We start from the raw sequence: 22,326 nt of genomic DNA, 5'->3' as shown, positions 1-22,326 counted from the left end.
ATGTAACATTGCCTAGTGCGACCTTAACAGGCAATGCAGCTGCATTCTTATTAGGCTTGAGAGAAGTATTTAACAGTGCAGCTTATGTACTGTGAATTATTAAATGAGTCCGTGAACAGCTTGCTATATCAATAACATCTCGAGGGTCATATACCGTATATACTCGAGTATAAGCCGACCCGAATATAAGCCGAGGCCCCTAATTTTACCCCAAAAAACTGGGAAAACTTATTGACTCGTGTATAAGACTAGGGTGGGAAATGCAGCAGCTGCTGGTAAATTTCTAAATAAAATTAGATCCTTAAAAAATTATATTAATTGAATATTTATTTACAGTGTGTGTATGAGAATGCAGTGTGTGTGTATGAGAATGCAGTGTGTGTGTATGAGAATGCAGTGTGTGTGTATGAGAATGCAGTGTGTGTGTATGAGAATGCAGTGTGTGTGTATGAGAATGCAGTGTGTGTGTATGAGAATGCAGTGTGTATATGAATGCAGTGTGTGTATATGAATGCAGTGTGTGTATATGAATGCAGTGTGTGTATATGAATGCAGTGTGTGTGTATGAATGCAGTGTGTGTGTATGAGAATGCTGTGTGTATGAGTGCAGTGTGTGTGTATGAGAATGCTGTGTGTATGAGTGCAGTGTGTGTGTGTATGAGAATGCTGTGTGTATGAGTGCAGTGTGTGTGTATGAGAATGCTGTGTGTATGAGTGCTGTGTGTGTGTATGAATGCAGTGTGTGTGTGTGTGTATGATTGCTGTGTGTGTGTGTGTATGAATGCTGTGTGTATGAGTGCAGTGTGTGTGTATGAGAATGCTGTGTGTATGAGTGCTGTGTGTGTGTATGAGTGCTGTGTGTGTGTATGAGTGCTGTGTGTGTGTGTATGAGTGCAGTGTGTGTGTATGAATGCTGTGTGTGTGTGTATGAATGCTGTGTGTGTGTATGAATGCTGTGTGTGTGTGTGTATGAATGCTGTGTGTGTGTGTGTATGAATGCTGTGTGTGTGTGTGTATGAATGCTGTGTGTGTGTATGAATGCTGTGTGTATGAGTGCAGTGTGTGTGTATGAATGCTGTGTGTATGAGTGCAGTGTGTGTATGAATGCTGTGTGTATGAGTGCAGTGTGTGTATGAATGCTGTGTGTATGAGTGCAGTGTGTGTATGAGTGCAGTGTGTGTGTATGAGTGCAGTGTGTGTGTATGAATGCTGTGTGTATGAGTGCAGTGTGTGTGTATGAATGCTGTGTGTGTATGAATGCTGTGTGTGTGTGTATGATTGCTGTGTGTGTGTGTGTATGAATGCTGTGTGTGTGTGTGTATGAATGCTGTGTGTATGAGTGCAGTGTGTGTGTATGAGAGTGCTGTGTGTGTGTATGAATGCAGTGTGTGTGTGTATGAATGCAGTGTGTGTATGTGTGTGTGTAATGCAGAGTGTGATGCAGAGCCTTGGTGGGGGGGGGTCATTTTTATTTTTTAATTATTATTTTAATATTTTTTTTTGTTTCATTACATTTTTTTATTATTATAATTTTTTTATTTTATTATTATTTTTATTTTATTTTTTTATTTTTTTTATTATTATTAAAATATATACATTTTTTCCTCCCCCCTCCCTGCTTGCTAGCTGGCCAGGGAGGGGGGCTCTCCTTCCCTGGTGGTCCAGTGGATGGGCACTGTGTAGGAGGGGGCTGTGGGGGCTGCAGAGAGATGTTACTTACCTTTCCTGCAGCTCCTGTCAGCTCTCTCCTCCTCCGCCGGTCCGTTCAGCACCACGGTCAGCTCCCAGTGTAAATCTCGCGAGAGCCGCGGCTCTCGCGAGATTTACACTGTGAGCTGACAGAAGAGCTGAACGGACCGGCGGAGGAGGAGAGAGCTGACAGGAGCTGCAGGAAAGGTAAGTAACATCTCTCTGCAGCCCCCACAGCCCCTGTCTGTATTATGGCAATGCAAATTGCCATAATACAGACAACTGACTCGAGTATAAGCCGAGTTGGGGTTTTTCAGCACAAAAAATGTGCTGAAAAACTCGGCTTATACTCGAGTATATACGGTATATATAAACAAGTATATTAACTAGTATAGCATATTATATTCAAAATAGGTAAAGCTTAAAAAAAAAAAAAAAAAATGTAGCTTGTATAATGCAAATGCGGGCCAGCAATCCACAAGGCCGCTCTGTTAGGCCCCTGTCCATCTGGGGAAGCCTCCCATGGTGCTGCCTCCACACTGTCCCTGGGGTGCCAGGCCTCAGTCCCTCACCCCCACTCCGATCTCCACTCACCGGTCGGGTCCCCCACAGTTCCATGGGCACTCAGGAGCTGAAACTGTCCGTTGGGCCCCACCACAAAAGTCCTCCGGCCGTCTGCTCCCTGCACCTCCCCAGCTCCGCGTGGGCCCCTTTGAGGAGTGTGTCCCTGTGTCTCACCCGACGCCGGCCACATACTTGGAGCTGGCGTCCGCCCCCCACGACCACCGGTCCGTCGAGGGGGTGGTACGGTCCTGTCCCACCGGGCTCACGGCGCCAGGGACTAGGCTTTCCGGGCACCCCAGACCCAGATGCCCGGGCACCCACCTCTCCCGCGGTACAGGCCATGGCCTGGTTGATCCATCCGGCGCCTGGCCCTGCCAGGGCCAGTGTGAGCCGCCCATGCCATACCTTATCGGTGCTTCTCCTTCTGGGGAAAATGTGCGGACGGGCTGTATTCTTTGCCTATGCCCAGTTAGGCGGCCTGCTTGGACCCCGCGCGGTGTGTGCCGCCGCCATGCGGCCTGAGTTACCCCCCCATCCCCCGGCCGGGTAGAAAAAAGGGGGGGGGGAGCGGGGCCGAGCCTCCCCCTGCCTCGGAGCATTCTTCCAGGCTGCTGTTGTGGCTGATGTGTCTCCCGTCCGCCTGTCGGGTCTAATCGGCAGGGAATCGTCGTCTTCCATGTGCGTGATGGTGCGAAGGCCTGCTCGTTTGTTTGCAGCGTCCCTGGCTTGAAACCCGCCTCTGTTTGGTATCCCCAAGAAGCTTAGGCTCTGCTGGGTAAATGTTGATCAGGTAATTCCCGTTAATGGCATTATGGGCGCTTATTTTACGTTTTTTTCCGGGCTCAGGCCGGGAGGCTCAGTGTGAGAGGTGCTGCCTCTCAGTTCGGCGGCCCGGCCCCGCCCCCTTGCATCCCTAATTTGCTTCCATTAAGGGTATACGTTGCTTGTGCATTCTTTAGGCCGAAGTGTATAACTTTGCATTTTAAATTACATCTGCCATTTGAGTGCCCAGTCTATCGAAATCCCTCTGCAGCAAAGTAATATCTTGCTCACATTGAATTAATTTGAAAGAATTTTGTGTCATCTGCAAACTCTGAAACATGACTTTCAATGTTTTTTTCAAGATCATTTATAAACATGTTAAGTAGAAGGGGTCCCAGAACAGAACCCTGAGGGACACCACTTGCCACCTCTGTCCAGTTTGAAAATGTACCATTAATGACAACTCTTTGTACTCTGTTTTTAAGCCAATGTTCTACGCAAGAACAAGAATTTTCATCTAGACCGATTTCTTTGAGTTTGAACACTAATCTATTGTGTGGAATGGCTTCATAGTATTGTTATATTTCAGCACCGAAACTTTAACCAAAGATGGTGTAATCCTCATTGGGGAATCCAATGCAGTCCTATGAGCTTTCATGTCATGTGACCAAGGTTTATTCAGTCAGTGCAATGGAAGTGACGTAGTAGCTGTCTGGAAACCAGCCATTAGAGGTGTGTTTAGCCCTGCAATGTAAGCATGGCAGGGTTACAATGACAGAATCACTGCTCTAACTAGGTCTGGATGACTTTAGTGATCCTATAATGAGGCTTGCCCATTGTTTAAATATGACAGTTAAAACAAATTGTTCAGCACTGAGAAACAGTATCTGGATCCTTCAGGGCTACAGATGTTACTAGACAGGATGCTCACTACAACCAGCATTCTCACTGTGTGGAAGTAGGAAAATGTACCTTATTGCTAAAGAACAGGGATACAAAAAGCAGAAAATCACATGTAAAAAACGTACCAATCAATATCTTCTTAACATTTACTGCTCCTTAGAAGAGAGAACCCGCATTTCACCTGGTAAACTCAGACAATAAAACACCACACGTTCTATTAAGAACATTAGGCAGCCTGATTTATACAGCTTACCTTGGATAGTCCGTGGCTTTGTGGCATTATCAAAGTCGCAGATCTTTCTCCACTCATCACGCACAGCTTCTGGAGTCATTGGACGATTCTTCTGTCTGACAATGGCACCTAGAGTTCTTTCCCAACGCACTAATTACAGAAGAAAATAGAAAATATTGATCAGAAAAGCACAAGGTTACAAAAAAAAAAAAAAGAAAGTGTATGTAGAAATACAAACTAAACTTTCTGAAGATACTTTGTAAAGGACTTTCAGAACTCTCTCAAATAGATTCCAGCTGGCTTTCAAACAACTCAGAGTGAGGTCTTGCTGTCTGCCCTGCACTATGCTACTACAGGAGAGACACTGTTAAGAAGTGCACTTATGAACTCAACAAGGTTTTCTAAAGGATCTCCTTTGTGAATGTACAAAAACTGTAACCAACATTTAATGCTGAATGGCGAAAAAATAAGATGAAAGGAAGCACATAGTACAGAATACAGAAAATAATTATCTATGTGAGAATGTGCACATTTCATTTAAGGGTTTTTGTATAACCTTGAGGACTAAAATGTATTTTAGAAGGAAATTGGGTCGTGTTAAAAAAAAAAAAAAATTGTGGCGGAAAATATGATTCATAATATAGAAGATAACATACAATAACTAAAAAAAAAGAGAAAGGAATATGCTGCTTGTGGTTGCACCATTAACATACAGATCTTTAAAAAAATTTACGGGAATATTTCAATCTCAAAAAAACAATTGTGAACAATATACTATAGGAACTGGAATATGGCCACAGCTTACATGTGATATGGTTGTCATAAATATCTCTGAGAAGAGTATACTCATGTGTCATTTTAGCTCTGATATTTTTATTTAAATCTAGAACAAACATTAGACATTACTAGTGCTATTATTTATCTCAAGGATCGGATAATTTAATAAATGTAATACTACAGAGACATCACGAATGTATACAGAAAATTGGCACAGACGTGGCATTTCATGCAGATTAGCTTTCCCCTGCTGCACTAGTACAATGAAGCATTGTTACTCTGACTTTTTTTTTTTTTTAAATTGTCAGTGCATTTTCCTTTGCTGAACGTTTTCCGAATTAGTGGCCAATGTGAGGAAAGAGCTAACTGCTCATAGCAGTGATAAACATTTTGCTTATTATGGCCATAATGAACAGTTCATCCAAGCAAAGATGATTTGCGGTTTTGAGAAAAATCACATATGTACAGGCTTTCCACAGGTTGTGTTTGAAAAATAAATAGGTAACTAATTACATTTAATAATAAATTCTATTCTTTGCTTCTACATGAGGCATGGTAACAAGATTAAAGGCTGAAATTACTATTTTTCTACAATCATCTAAGCAGTTTGAGTCCCTAAAGATCTCAGTTTGACAAGTGGAATAATATAAAACTGCCATTTTATACAACTGAGTTGTGGATAAAAAGCTTAGTTCACAGTCTGTGGCTCTACATAATTCATTTTTAGCACTTTCAGAGTAGTGGTGATGTGGAGACAGGCTCAGGCACCCAGTGTAGTGGTGTTGTGGAGACAGGCTCAGGCACCAAGTTTGTGGAACCAAACAATGACAAAAAGGACAAGGTGATAGAAAGCAGTTGTTGTTGGGGGATTCTATCATAAGAGGTGTGGAGCTGAATAATAGCGGCCTTGTGAGATGTCTTCCTGGAGCTACTGCTCGCAGATACAGCTACAAAATTGATAAAAGGAATGGAGCATTTTAGTTATGAAGAAAGGTTAAAAAAATTAAATCTGTTTAGTTTGGAAAAACAGCGCCTGAGAGGGGATACGATTACTTTATACAAATTTATTCTGGGCCAGTACAAACCTTTATCTGGAAATCTATTCATAAACAGGGCAATACATAGGACACGAGGTCACACATTTAGGCTGCAAGAAAGGAGATTTCATCTAAGGCAAATAAAAGGGTTTTTTTACAGTAAGAGCAATAAGGATATGGAATTCTCTGCCTGAAGAGGTGGTTTTGTCAGTCACTACAGATGTTTAAACTGCAATTGGATAAATACTTACAAAAACATAACATACAGGGATATAATTTCTAATTAGTGGGGTAATAGCTGCTTGATCCAATGAGACATCTGACTGCTATTTTGGGGTACAGAAGGAATTTTTTCCTAGTTTGTGGCAAATTTGGAAGCGCTTCAGACTAGGTTTTTTGCCTTCTTTTGGCTCAAAAGCAACAACATATTTGAGGAAGGCTGAACTTGATGGATGCAAGTCTCTTTTCAGCTATGTAACAATGAGAGGTATTTTTAATATGGTTAAGCAAGCAAAGCAGGAAGGGGAATTGGATGTACTTGTTCATGTATGGACAAATGACTTGGCATGCAATGAGGTTTTTGTTTTTTTGCCAATGATATACAGCAGGTTGCTTCCACACGGTTATTCTGTGCATAACACTCAGATAAGCAGATGCTTATTAGGGACTTTAACTTGTGGCTTGGTGAATGGTGTTGAGAGCGAGGATTTGGCTTTATTTCTCATGGTAGCTATATTTGGAATGGAAATTAATGGTACCAAAAAGATGGTTTGCATCTTTCTCATAAGGGAACAAATTGTCTCAGTGAGCAGTTCAGGGGTTTTGCTAGTAGGTATGTTTTGTAATTGTCCTCTTTATAGTTAAATCCCCTTCTCGTAATATTGTAAAGCGCTATGAAATCTGTTGGCGCTATATAAATGGCAATAATAATAATAATAATAATAATAATAATAATAATAAACTAGAAGTGGGGGGGGGGGCAATAGGGTGATGAAAGTATTAAGAAAATTGGGCAGACTAGATGGGCCGAATGTTTCTATAACTGCTTTCAGATATGCAGTAAATCCCAAGCCTATTCCGGATATACTTACATTTTCCAATCCAACCTGCTCCCACCTGTTAGAAGAGAGAACATATTAATTTAGACTCTTAATCCTCTATATAAGTTGGAATGTCTACTGAAAAATAAATTTTAAATAAAGCCAGATAACACGACACTCCATAAAAATGTAAACTAAATAGGTATTTTAAAAAAAGAATATAGCAAATATAGTGTTCTATTCTAGAGACAATACTAAATATGAAAGTTACAGAAAATGAGCATTTATAAGTTACCATAACCCAAGTGCTTGAAAGTATTTACACCACCTGATTTAACTGGGACATATTATATTCTCTCTATAGATTTTAGAAAATCTAACTGTGCAATGTATATTGTAAAATATAGTTATAAAAATTATTCCGCAAGACATTTAAAATCATAGTCTTAGCAAAAAGCACGTTGAGTTCTGTTGCGAAGTATTTCTCTATATATAAAATACAGTATTATTTTTGAAGGTCAATATCAAACAGTATAAATTGTATAGTTCTACAAGAAAATATTCTGTTAATACTAAAGATGACATGCCTTTTCCAATCCAGCTCAACTGAAAAATCGTTCACACAATACGAGGAAAACAGTGGAAAATCTGTCCTTAATACAAAGAAATCTTGAAATATAAATCAGGTGTCAAACTTTATATATTGTCACATGAAGAGCACTCCTTTTTATTTATTCAATGGCAAACTGATATTAATATCTTTTCTTAGTCCTATACAGCAGATTGAAGTCACGATTTCGAATTTGATTTTGGGGAAAACGTAAACCATTTTCCCAATAGTGCAGTATTGCAGATGAAATTAGACATGTCAAGAAAAGTCCTGAAGTTCTATTCATATGATTGATTGGATGGTGATGGAAACATACCTCAAACAAACTACCATTCTCTTGGCAACTTTCATGGCAAAGCCACAACACAAGAGGGGCCACAAATTCCGGTTTCAGAGCATCCACAAGCTCTAAAGAAAAGAAAAAAAAAATTTTTTTAAGTTTGTCAGGCTACATATTCCACCCAACATTTATAAGGAAGAATTACTGCTCAGGACTGTAGGCAAAGCTGGAGTAGAAGATGATCATTGTCTGAATGTTTCTATGTTATATGTTTTGATACTCCAACCAAATTGGACTATTACGAATCCACTCAAGTGCACAAATTTGACATCATATGTGCTTGTTGATCCAAACAGACATATGACTGTCATTTTATGGCCCAATTGGAAATCACTTTAAACTGGGGTTTTCACCTACTTTAGGATCAGCAGCATAAACACGAATGTCCAAAAGGCTGAAAATGTCCAGGCTGAATGGTTTCATAACTGACCTGGGGTCCACGTTTTATTTCAAACATGGAAACCCAGAAGTTCATGCTAGGAGTTTCATTTAGGTTTCCTGAGCCAAGATGTGCAGGGCCAGCTTATCAGCAGTGCACCACCAGTCTAATCTCAATAAGAGCTTCTGGCTCTCTTAGAGGAGGTGACTATTGTCCAGTGGACCCAAGGTAATTTGATAAACCTTTAACAAATTATTTATCTACTTACATTGGGAAAGGGGGGGTATGGCACACCTGGCACCATAAGGAACTTAACATTTATACAATATTATTGCTTTTTCACATTGATCTTTAATTCCCTATACTAACAAAAAAACACATGAGAAAATTGTTTTTTTTTCGTGTTATGGATGTTGTAGATTAGAAATTTAGACATCATATAATAATAAAATGACAGTGAGAATTTTTTTTTTATAATACAATATGAATTTAGTTTTGCTGCAAGTTATTAAAATGATGTTAAACAGATAACAGAGGAAGAAGCAGTCTCTGTAATGATTTTTGCAAATCACAGCAATTATACACAACTGTGTGCAGGGATACTGTCTGGAGGTCTACTTGTAATATATTGAAGGAGCATAGATGCTAATGGTACTTAGTGTTCATTTAACAGACTATGAATTAATAATTGTGTTTGTTTCTGAAGTCATAATTTGCAAAACTTCTTTATCAACCATGACAGACTTGGACAGACTGTCAATCAAGACCCCCTTCTATGTGCAATATTTTGGAAGACAGAAAATGGTCATATTTTAGGATAAGTTTGTAAAGACATAATACGCAAACGGTAACGGCTTTGTAGTGCAGAATTGTGGAACAAAGAAGAAACTGTCCATATAACACAGGCAAACACATGAAATGTGGACTTGCAATTGGAAATAAGCAAGTAACACGCATGGCAGTCAAGGGAAGGGGGGTGACAAATGACACACACACACACACACGTTGGATGCCATGCTTGTTACTATGAGAAAGAGCTTCAAAGAATGCTATTCTTAACCGTCTTCCATAATTAAGCCACTGCTTTCATATTTTCCATGGTAGTAAATAGACATCCCAGATAGTGGATTTGCATTGCCATTTTCTGAAATATGTGAATGTTCATTATATATCCACTTAATGAACACACAGAGATTATATGTTGATAATTAATATCTGTTTTAGCATTAACATCAGTAGAGGAGTATTGCAGATTTCTGTCGCCGAGAGGACATACAAGAACTCCAAATTCACTCTTACTCATCCAAACTTGCTTAAAGATTTAACTTGCCTCACCAAAGACATTCTGCTGAGGTGTATGTTTAAATATTTAGAGCCAAGCTGGTGCCTGCTGCTTTTTGTATCTAGGTCATACATTCCATCTACAGAGAACATATGATACTCCTTTCATCTTTTGGACTAATTCGAAGGCTTTTCTTTTCTTTGTATGTTTGTATAGTTTAGCCATTTCTAATTATTTTTGAGGAACTTTCTCCATTATTTTCTTGCACGTTTCTTCATTCCTCCATTCATTTGGCTTTATCATACAAGAAGATTGATTTTGTTATAAAGACAAAGCAACAGGTTTAAGTGATGTTTGCAAGATATTTTTAGGAATGTAAGAGAATATACAGCTTAAAGGATCACTATAGGGTCAGAAACACAAACATGTATTCCTGACCCTATAGTGTTAAAACCACCATCTAGCATCCCCTCATGCCTCCATAAATATAGCAAAATCTTACTGTATTCAAGCCAGAAGCTGTAACTCTGCATGCTCTTTGACTGAGAAAAACAAGTAGTCTGCTGACATCATCAGAAGTGGTAGCCTGATCCAAACACAGTGTTTCTCCATAGGATTGGCGGAGACTGGCAAAGAGGCAGATCAGGAGCAGAGCCAGCATGATTCAAACACAGCCCTCGCCAATCAGCATCTCCTCATAGAGATGAATTGAATCAATGTATCTCTATGAGGAAGGTTCAGTGTCTGCATGCAGAGGGAGGAGATACTGAATGTTTGGATGCATTTTAGGCAGCCGTGACCCAGGAAGGATCTCTAACAGCCATCTAAGGAGTGGCCAGAGAAGTTATCACTAGGCTGTAATGTAAACACCGCATTTTCTCTGAAAAGACATTGTTTACAGCAAAAAGCCTGAAGGTAATTATTCTACTCACCAGAACAAATTCAATAAGCTGTAGTTGTTCTGATGACTATAGTGTCCCTTTAGTTTAACTTCCAAAGGTTCTAAATACTAGTAGCTTAACATACACCTGTTTAAAGCCAGACTGGAAGAGCTGAAGCATATATCATCATTTATAGAGCATTGTGGAGCAGTGGTGACTTGACTGCTTTTGAACTAGGAAACCCAAAATGAATTTACAGTCAGTCAGATTACCTTACCAGGTTAGGCAAAAACCCTAACAATGTAGATTTGTCTACCTCAAATTCTGTAAGCTCATTTGAGCAGAGCCTACATCACATACTTCAATTGTAAAGCACTGCTGAATATGTTGGCGCTTTATAAATGCTAATAATAATTTATTAATTCATTACTTATTATGTAGTAGTATTAGGATTCTCTATGGCTGACCGTGACCACACTGCACATGTGTGCATGAAGTCACAGTATGTTACGGTACAAGAGTCGGGAAGCAAGGTTCCAGGCTCTCCTACCCAGAGGGTTTGAAGCCACACGTTAAAGCCCTCTAAATTGGTTAACTAAAGGGTTTTAGAAAAAGGAGGGACAGGACTGCAGGCGCTATAACAACTTCAATAAAATGAAGTTGTTAAAGTGCCTACAGTGTTTAGGACATTAAAGTGTGTACATAAAACTCCAACTAAACATTTATTTCAATGGAATAAACATGTAATTTTTATTTTATTTTTTTTATAAATTATTACAGCTTTAACTTTTTCATAAAATTTTCATGTTGTGTCATTTGTACTGTTACAAGCTAAAACCCTAATGCCTCTTCACTGGAAAACACCCCTGTGAACCACACTGACTGAAGGTATACTCGATTTACTAATGTATGGCAATCTTGGGTAGCCTACAGAGAATGGGAGAATAGAAGAAACTATACTATTAGCATCCCACTGGCAGATTAAACACTGCTCTTGACACCTCTGACGTGGTGGTAGTAATACAGCACATAGAGAATGGTTACATCACCATGAAACCAACCCACAAATATAGTAAATGCCTATTCTGGTCACAATAATAGTTGTACTGTGTCCTGGTAATGTGTATATACCGGTACTTTATATTTGTTCACTAAATATTTACTTTGTATGTGTTTCTTTTTACCTTGGAGCCCTGCTGTATTTTGAGCAACAAGCATGGAATGAAGCCCAATATATACATTTTGACTCGGGTGTGTGTTTGTGATATCACATTAACATAGAAACATAGCATGTGACGGCAGATAAGAACCATTCGGCCCATCCAGTCTGCCCAATAGTTGTTTCTATTTGATAACTCCATACTTCCAAAATAATGAAAAAGAAATGTGAGTAATTTCCCAAATAAGCAGAGTTAACCTTATAGCGAACCGTTCTGTGACGAGACACAAAAATATTCAGGTACACAGGTTACAATAGACTAAGCTTTTTGATGAAGAAAAAATTATTTGTCTTTTTTTTTCCCATCAGTCATCAGAATCTACTTTCCAAGTATCCTCACGCAGCCTAGATTTAATGTAAGGTTGACAATGTTCTGAAGCTTTACATTCAGTTTTGCACCTGAATAGCATTACCTTGAGGCATTACAGTCTGAGTGAGCCGGGAGCCAGCGGTGGGGGCAATGGCATTACACAGGACATTATACTTCACTCCTTCTAGTGCAAGCGTGTTTGAGAGCCCCACAAGGCCAAGTTTAGCAGCACTGTAGTTTGCTTGTCCAAAATTGCCATAAATTCCTGCAGCTGATGAGGTCATTATGATCCTTAAAACAAATAAATATTAAAGTTACATTTACACAAATTTTGTGAAGTCAAGCATTAATTTTTCATAGCCATAAAACAGCTTCCATCTTTTTCCTACCACAGTTCTAGAATGGAAAATAGGAAAAGAAAAAAAAAAAAAAAGTGTTCCACAGCCAGGGGATTAATAGCTTAATATTTTTTCCAAATTTGGAATGACATAAAAGCACACTTTGTAGACATATTTCTTATAGAAATTACTTTCCTCCCTAGGAAGTTAAAACCCTCACACAAAAATAATTCTATAAATATTTTACTGTAGAGGATATCATTCACTTTCAGTCCACAGCTGTTGCTTGATATTAATTTAAAGGGTAGATTTCAGAGAGAGAAAATGCAATAAAATCCTAAAACCTACCATGACAAATTTAAAGCAGACCTGTAATGCACAATCAACATGTTGGCACTTTACAGTGTATGAAATATTTTGTGCTAGCATATTTCCAACACATATAAAGATTGTATTTTATTTTTAGATTTTTATTCACACATACACATACGATATATATGAGAGCTATGACTGCTCCAGTGAGTGCCTGTACATTTATGTGTACACACAATGCTCAGTAAGACAAAATATTTAAGGTGAAATGTAGGCACAGAACACTAACTTTTGATGCCACAAACTCCTGCACAATCCATAGCGCTGCACCCCACAAAATAAATGTTGTCATAAATTTTTTTTTAAATATTAGCAATAGTACTAGAGTGATTTTTTTTTTTTACTTTTGGAAGAGGGTTAACGTGCAAATTCCCATTATAAATGGTAAAAATACAACATACATACACACTGCAGTGTGGTTACTTTCCCCTACAGCAAAAAAACACGACTCCCTGATAATGAATGATGGTCATCTGTATATGCTGTTAATGCAAACTGGGCATGAGTAGAATTTAGGTTGTTTGTGAAATCAACAGAGAATCTCAGTTATGTCCACTAGAAGTGATTTTTGAAATGCCCAATTTAATACCCAGCATGGTATCTGAAGTGGGCGCACAGTGTAGGATAGTGTAAAATTCTTAAATTTTATTGAAAATCATTACTCACATTGTACCCTACAGGTGTGCACTGAGTTTGTAACGCATGTTCAATTCCTGCATTCGGGAGGGTTAGTTTTTTTTTTCTTTTTAATATGTGCATATCATATTCTGGGGTTATGGTTTCAATACTTGCATTTTGATTTTATTTAAAACTAATTTTGTGGCTGCAACGGGGGTGTATTTACCCCGAGGCAAGCAAGGCATTTGCCCTGGGTGGCGGCAAAAAAAGCTGCCCCAATCACCCTGGCAAATGCCTTGCCAGCCTCTTGTCCTGGGGGGCCCAGGAGCTGCCTGGGTGGCAACCTCAGGGGCCCCCAGGCTGGCAGTGTCGGCACTTTCCGGGCGGGCGGCGAGGGAGCACTATGATGTCATTCCGACTCCGGCATCACTATGCGGCGCGCGAGGGAGCTGAACAGGAGGATTAATGCTCCCTCACAGACTGCAGTCACTGGCTGGCCGCCCAGCAGCCCCACTGGACCCTAGGGAAAGTGATAATCCACCCCAGCATTCCCAAAGGTAAGGAGGCTGGCGGGATTGAATAAAAAATAAAACATTTGGAGTCTGTTAGTGAGTGTGTGTGTGTGTGTGTGTGTGTGTTAGGCAGTGTGTTACTATGTGTGTTAGTTTGTGTGTGTCTGTTAGCTAGTGTATGTGTGTCTGTCAGTGAATGTGTGTGTCTGACACTGAGTGTATATGTGTCTGGCAGGGAGTGTGTATGTGTATTTAGAAGGCGGGTGCGTGGGGGGGTGGGGTGGGGAGGGGCTGAGTTTTGTCATGCCTAGGGCAGCACAAAACCAGGATACACCACTGGGCTGCAAGTGTAATGTAAAATACATTTACATCATCTTAATATGTTTAGTGAATGCTCTTGGACAAACTACATTAATTTAACTTTTGAGTTGGACTAAAAACATGTAAAATAATATATTCACTGACAAATAATGTTGTTTGAGATATTACATAGTCTACTTGTGTAATGCACATCGAGGTTACTCCTGAGGATATGAAACTGAACTATTGCAGTCCATTCCAGCTCCCGTTTCTTGATCTCCCTCTTGTTGTAATGACTTCCCGGATTTCGGACCTTTAGTGTCAATTTTGAAAATTTTGGAAGTTGTGTCATTACAGACGCATGATTGACAAATCACCAGTGCCACGTCAGTTAGGAAGCAGAATCCTCAGGTATGTGCAGAAATGAAGCTAATACAAATAAAAAAGTATTTTCAGCCACCTTCCTGTTTGGGTGCATGAGGGTGCACTGTCATGGAAGGAAACAGACAAACAGTTCCAGTCTGGCCAGGGACATGGTGGCATTGTTCTGTATGTCTGTTTTGGTGTGATATATTTGTATCTCCTCAAATGGGCCACATAGCATTAAAGGGTTGTCTTGCCAAAATATTCTTCTTATTGCCCTAATGGGAGCCCGTGATATAGAACTTGACATTCTGGGACAAATGTAATCTTGTAGGCTTTACTTTAAAACATTTTAGTGCATTTTGAGATGCTTCTTGAGAAAGTGCTACGCAGAACTGTTCATGTTCTTACATTCTAAAGGGATAATGTGCATTAAGAATAAAAACAAATAGGAAGATATTATAGTTTACAGAATAATTTAACTGCAGGAATGTAAAGAGAGATGTGCATTCTGCATCCCAATAACTTGGACAGGTGAGCAATTAGTGTCTATAATCTAGAAAAGGATCAAATGAGGGAATGTGCGGTTTTCAAAAGAACATAGTGGAGACAGAGTTGCAAATTGAACAGAGAGCAGATAAGAACCTTTCCAAAAAGAGGTATGTGTGCAGTATGATTATTACCTGACAAATAAGAGAGAGAAGTGTTCACGTAAGATCAGAAAAAAATATATCACACACATGCAATTAACACATGCAATGCATAATTATCAAATGTTTGAATTTAACTGGATTTACATAAGGACAATAAATAATTACATAAGGATTATAGGTAACCACTATCATAACAATCTAATTCCACAGAATATAGCCAAATTTAGGACACAAAGTTTAAATACATATAAATTTGCGAAAATCCAATGTTCAGGACATAATGTAGCTACATGAATAATGCTGGCGTCATTAGCAAATGCGATCATAAAGTCTAATGACAATGCTATTTACAATAAATTATTTAACAGTCTATGCTGAATGTCCAGCAAATAACATGTCACAAATAAAAACAGAAATCAACCTAGTCAATAAATACTTAAATCAATGTGAAATCCAACTACTGCTTTAGGGAAACATTATCAAGGTTCAATGATAGTTCAAACTGGCTGGACTCAATCCAGATTAGACTCCGGGCAGCTGTTGTAAGACATTTATGCGCGTCTTCTAGAGCCCAGTTGGCAAAACAGCTGTTAACACAACGCCCACGACTTATCTGTTATTAAAGCATTGTGTGGTATGAGCTGGGCAAAGAGTAGGCGCTGTGTTACCAATACACATGAAAAAATAAAACGGTTTGAAAAAGGACTACAATTATTTCCAAGTACAATAAAATATTAGATCCCCAATATTACCATGCAAATTCTTTAGAATTCCTCCTAGAAATGGAGGGCAGTGCTGCAAGAAAAACAAAACACTACAAATCCACAAATATGTTAAATGGGCTGTAACACTAAGCAGCATTTCTGGTGAAGAGCTAATCCATAATGTTTGTATTGTTTTCCCATTACTTATAATATATGTTAAAGTGCCAACCTGTAATATATCAATTTAACCATTTAAATCTTTAAAGTGTAAATTGTTAAAATAATAAAAATCCCATTTCTAAAAAGTTATTTGTACTTTCCAATGTAGCTTTCTAGCATTAAAGGAGCACTATAGGGTCAGGAACACAAACACGTATTCCTGACCCTATTGGGTTAAAACCACCATCTAGTCCCCCTGTTCCCCCCTTGCCTCCCTAAATACAGAAATCTTACTTGTATTCAAGTCTGGAGCTGCTTGCTTGTCCCCGTTTCCTTTTGACCTGCCCACACTGAATGCCGACATCAGCAGAAGTGGTAGCCTGATCCAATCACAATGCTTCCCCATAGGATTGGCTGAGACTGACAGAGGCAGATCAGGGGCAGAGCCAGCATGATTCAAACACAGCCTTGGCCAATCAGCATCTCCTCATAGAGATGAATTGAATCAATGAATCTCTACAAGGAAAGTTCAGTATCTGCATGCAGAGGGGGGAGATACTGAATGTTTGGATGCATTTTAGGCAGCCATGGCCCAGGAAGGATCTCTAACAGCCATCTGAGGAGTGGCCAGTGAAGTTATCACTAGGCTGTAATATAAACACCGCATTTTCTCTGAAAAGACAGTGTTTACAGCAAAAAGCCTGAAGGTAATGATTCTACTCACCAGAACAAATTCAATAAGCTGTAGTTGTTCTGGTGACTATAGTGTCCCTTTAACTAAACCCTAAAATATCGGACTTTGTGAAATCAATTACTTTATTTTTGTTGAGACTGCATCAAAGGGATGCAGATTCAACTCTTTGAGATTGAACAGGGATGCTATGATCTGAAGTATTCATCCATGTTGATGGTCTTAGGCAAACAGTGGTTACAAGTCAATATGAGGTGTTTGCTGTTGTTTTTGAGGCACTTCCCCACCACAATAAAGTAATATTGCAATTTGAGTGACAGATATACCTATTTTGCCAAGCTGTACTTTCCACTAGCTGCCCTACATCGTTTGAAAACTCGCATATCAATTGCCCATATTCCCCGCTACTGGCCCACCTGGGCCGAGGGCCACCAAGGGCTTGACCCAGAGACATCGCCCACACAGACAGAGGGCTCACCGCCGAAGACGGCAGCAGACCATCGGGATCCCCAGCTACTCCCGATCCAGGAGGGACTCGGGCCATTCGGGATACCGGATCCGTGGACCGAAGATGTCGGCCTCTATAACGGCCTGGGGCTGGAGAGTGAACTTACCTCACTCCCAAAGTGCTCATGTCAGCATAGTTCCAGTGGATACCTCTTATGCCAGATGCTCATATAGGCACACCTATTCTCTAGCAACAAGCGTTGTGTTTCTATTCACTAGCAATACCTGTATATGCGTAGTTCAGCGTGTTTACTTTTACATTACTTAGCCTAGCATGTTTCACAGCTATATAGATCACATAGGTATGTTTACTTTATAGTAAAAAATTGTGCAGGTCTTCTCTATAACCCCAATGTACTGTGAATTGCTATGCCTGAGAATTGCCGTTGGGTACCTCCCGCCCATCTGTTATGCCTCTATTCACAGCAAAAATACAAAATATAAATAAATAAAGCATTGATACAATGCTTTCCTATTGTAAAATGTGGATGCACGCTTGGTGCTTGCCACACATGCATTTCAGGTCCCCAAAGAGATGACATATGGAAATCAAATTTTTTAGACATATGCAAAGAGCTAATACAATAGTAAGAGGATAAATCTGTACTGGATGAAATAGATTCCTTCCAGATATATTTAGCATTTTCTATTATGAGAGGGATCTGTATTTGATCAAATTTTTCTTCCAAGTAAGATGCACGATTTTAAGGAATAATAAAAATATGTAGTCAATGCTTTATATCTCCATGTTTATTTACAGGAGATTTAAAAAGTATATACCTATATAATTTTATGGTGTTTCTTTTTTTTTTCTTCTTCAAGTTAACCAAAATATTAGACAAAACAGAATGCATATCAAGTGAACTTGAATAACTAGATTTTACATTTACTGAACAGACATAAAAAGGAAAAAAATAAATATTTGAACAATACCTGCCAAATTTCTGATTCTTCATATGATTCCATGCTGCTCTTGTGACCTTGAACGATCCCCTCAAATGAACTCTATGAATAATATCTATTGCAGAAGAGAAAGAGGAAACAAATAAGGCGTGCTAGTTTCACACAGCACTCACTGTCTAGCAGTAATAAACATAACATGCCAAGCAACCCTGCCACTGATAAGCCCCTTGCCATCGAACTCCAAAGCACACTCAATTAATTTTCATAATACTATTATAATAAACAAATTATGGAAACAAATGCCATTCTTTTGGTACGCTGAAAATCAAAGAAAAGCAGACTGATGGTTCAGTGTATCCTCTTGGGCAAATGAATTATGAAACAACTGTGCAGACAGAAAAGAAAAATAAAACACTATTTGATCTCGAACGAACGGCAATTATTCTTGTCGTATGTAAAGTGAGGTTGTAGAAAAGAAAAAGAAAAAAAACATAAGGCTACTTGGAAAGATCCCATAGCGCAGCAAGACATTTAATATATATATATTTATTTTTTAAAAGACATATGGTATACCATTAGGACACTTTAATACTTTTCAACTTTCTGTCATATATTTAATTAAGGAGACAACATTTTGAGCTTCTTTTATAGAAACAAAAAGTTAAAATAAAGACTCAAAAGGTGTAAATTGTAACTTTATTGTATACAGTGTTCAGCTATAAGACAGAGCTGATTTTCAGATCAGCATTGTGCCATAGATCCCATTCCCTTCTACTCCTCAATCACAGCCTTTTGTGGCAGATGTTGAGGCTTTTGGGTTAGTCTGTTACTCTGAAACTATGGGTCTTCACAGTTTAAGTTGAACTGACCTGTGTACACCCTAGATCTTGCATCTGTCAGGAGGCGGTTGACAGTTCTTAGGGCGTTTTGCTTGGTGTTTGACTGAACCTTAGTTGAAATATGGTCATTATGTGTACTTTTTACTCTTATCTAGCTCCTGTCTAAGTAAGATTGCAGCAGGACATGCCCCTGCAGGTCTACTGAGGGCTTCCAGACCAGATGAATTAACTTCTTTTGAAGGGACACACTGCTATTTAGGAGTTAAAGCACTTTCTCTTTATGGAGCCCTAGCCACACCACCCCTGGCTGTGACTGACAGGTGTCTTCTAAGAAACTGCATTGTTTTACATTGCTAAGTTAAAAGGTCAGCACCACTGCACCCCGACAACTTCAATGAAAATGCGTGAAAAAAAATGGTTTTATTTTCAATCAGATGTTAATGTGCTTTAGAAGTTATATCTTGCTCTGTAAATTGAACTTTAATTACACACAGGAGGCTCCTGCAAGACATAGAAGGCTATTAACAGTGCATGATATAAAAAATTCCAGAGTAAACAGACTGTACAATACAGGAACCTAAAATATGTAGGTTATGTTTTAGGAAGCGTTTAAGTAACCTGTGCAAGTAACATGCACAGAGGTGTGACTTGGGCTGCATAAACAAAGTGATTAAACTACTAAATAGCAGATAATTGACCAGTGAGACTACAGAGGCATGATCGATACACCAAAACGGCTTCATTAGGCTGAAATTGCTTTGGTGTCTATAGAATCCCTTTATGTTTCCTTTAAGGTGATTGTCTTCCCTCTTTTTTATGCAAACATTTGTATTGGTATATATTGTGAGGATATTTATGGGGTGATAAATATTAAAAATAATATTTTCATAAGCATTAATTTAATAATTTTTATGATATAAAAAATGTATATCTTGGCACTGTTTCCCCAATACCCACTAATTTAATTCTCTTAGATCCTAGAGGAAGTTTCACCAGAAGATTTTACTTCACACATTTAATCACAAATTAAAGGGAAACTCCAGTGCCAGAAAAACGATCCGTTTTTCTGGCACTGGAGGGTCCCTCTCCCTCCCACCCACCAATCCCCGGTTACTGAAGGGGTGAAAACCCCTTCAGTCACTTACCAGGGGCAGCGACAGGTCCCACGTCGCTGCTTCCTCCTCCCCCGCCGCTCCTCCTTCTGGTTACGTCGGCCGGTGGGCGAGACTGATCTCGCCCGCCGGCCGAGGAGACCTAATGCGCATGCGCGGCAATGCCGCGCATGCGCATTAGCGCACCCCATAGGAAAGCATTGAAAATGAATTTCAATGCTTCCCTATGGGGAATAGAGCGACGCTGGAGGTCCTCACACAGCGTGAGGACGTCCAGCGACGCTCTAGCACAGAAAACCTGTGCTATGAAGCAGGAAGTGTCCTCTAGTGGCTGTCTAATAGACAGCCACTAGGGGAGGACTTAACCCTGCAAGGTAAATATTGCAGTTTTAAAAAAACTGCAATAATTACACTTGCAGGGTTAAGGGTAGTGGGAGTTGGCACCCAGACCACTCCAATGAGCTGAAGTGGTCTGGGTGCCTGGAGTGTCCCTTTAATTATAAAATATAATTTATTGTGACAATAATAATAAAAATAATATATTAATTAATATAAGTATACAATATGGCAGTGGTTTTAACACAATATAGACAGCTAAAACTAGTTATATGCAACAGTTGTCAACATGAGATAAGTGAAGACACTTCACTTAGAAACCAAATTAACAGAGAACACAGCATTTCACAGCATAAAGCAATAAAACCTTCAGTCAAAACACACTGAATTAACTCTTTCACTGCTAGCTACAATCCTCATAGGCAAGATATCCTAGTATATTGCAAATTTTACAACTACAATAATTCTCATACCAGATCATTCACCATTCCTATGTCCATCCAATAAGAGTAATTCTAACCAGGTTCACGTTTGCAGAATTGTAACTTTCCTAATCAAGATTCATTATCTTATATCAGAACAAGTCAATACCTCTGGATAAAAATGTGATGTGCTAACATTTGGCAAATTTACCGTTAATATATCATTATCTTTATTCCACCTGCAGGAATGGAATTTTTATAACCATATATTCCTTAGCTAATTATGATTTCTAATAATTGAAATCTGATCAAGATTTATCCATATATATTCCTGCTATTAGCGCCAAAACATTTATTGATTTAATTTAATTTAATTTAATTTAATTTAATTAAACCAAACCAGCATAATTACCAGTTAGGTTGTAGATTTTCTATCAGATGTGTAGATATGCCCCAGTAATTTTGAATGCAAGTATGATGTATAGAGAATTGTATGGAAATAGATAAAAGTTTTCCGTTCTGAAGTTGTGTTAGTTGGAAAAAAAATAAAGAATTAGGTGTGTCCAGCTTTGGCTCCAGATGTCAGACCTTAGATGTTAGGTGTGAGTTTGAGTAGTCTAAGAGTCAGAGTGTGTGTCCCAGAGTGTTTCAGAATGTGTATCAGCGTGTCTCTTCCCTTTGTCCTTCATTTTAAAGGACTAGTTCCTTACATGTCACTAGTTAATAGTAACCAATAGCGAACTGTGGGCGTGTCTACCCTACAGACTATCATCTAGATTTTGGTCAGTAGATTACGGCGCCATTACATCACCGAAAATTCTTGTCAGGGGGTCTATTTACCTTTTTGTATAATGGGTTAACAGTATTTTGTGATGCGGTTGAGGTCATTTTGTTATCTTTTTATGGCTACTATACGTCACAGAAGCAGTCATCTTCAAAGGGTTTTCCCAGTCTAAGTGTCTGGCATATACCTTTACATTTAGCTGTCTGACATAAACTCTTTTTCACCTCTTTCTTACAATGGAACTAGTAATATTCCGTTGATTTTTTTTTTTAGAAAGTAAAATGAATTACTTAATGTTATCTGTCATTTGGTGTCTGGTTTTCTTGTGTGAAACTGTAGTTAAGATTACACATTTATGTCTATTATACATATTCCACTAACGTTAGAAATTATATTACATTTCTTCATTGATATTATATCCATGAATATTCTATATTATTAACATAGTACTAATTATATATGATCAATATATATATATATATATATATATATATATATATATATATATATATATATATATATATATATATATATATATATATATACACACACACACACACACCTGCTGTTAGACATCATGCCTTATCTCAGGTTTTAGCTCTAATGTTTACATAAGTTGCATTCCTTAGCTCAGACATGAATGAATTGAGTTATAGAAAGAGAATAAAAAATTTCTCTGTCTTCTGTT

General features: G+C 38.7%; 1 protein-coding gene across 1 annotated transcript in view; it reads right to left on the bottom strand.

Annotated features, from left to right (window-relative positions):
* HSD17B4 (hydroxysteroid 17-beta dehydrogenase 4) overlaps positions 1-22,326 on the bottom strand; it is a 223,499-nt gene that overhangs the window by 126,454 nt on the left and 74,719 nt on the right. The window contains exons 7-11 of the mRNA XM_063454119.1: positions 18,176-18,260; positions 12,129-12,316; positions 7,931-8,022; positions 7,056-7,080; positions 4,172-4,300 (exon numbers count right to left, since the gene is read on the bottom strand). Coding sequence (XP_063310189.1) covers positions 4,172-4,300; positions 7,056-7,080; positions 7,931-8,022; positions 12,129-12,316; positions 18,176-18,260 — 519 coding nt within the window. The remainder of the gene's footprint in view (positions 1-4,171; positions 4,301-7,055; positions 7,081-7,930; positions 8,023-12,128; positions 12,317-18,175; positions 18,261-22,326) is intronic.

Source organism: Pelobates fuscus, chromosome 5 (genome assembly GCF_036172605.1).
Source record: "Pelobates fuscus isolate aPelFus1 chromosome 5, aPelFus1.pri, whole genome shotgun sequence".
NCBI classification, from domain to species: Eukaryota; Metazoa; Chordata; class Amphibia; order Anura; family Pelobatidae; genus Pelobates; species Pelobates fuscus.
Note: the sequence above shows the minus strand (reverse complement) of the source record. Positions and strands in the feature narration are given on the sequence as shown.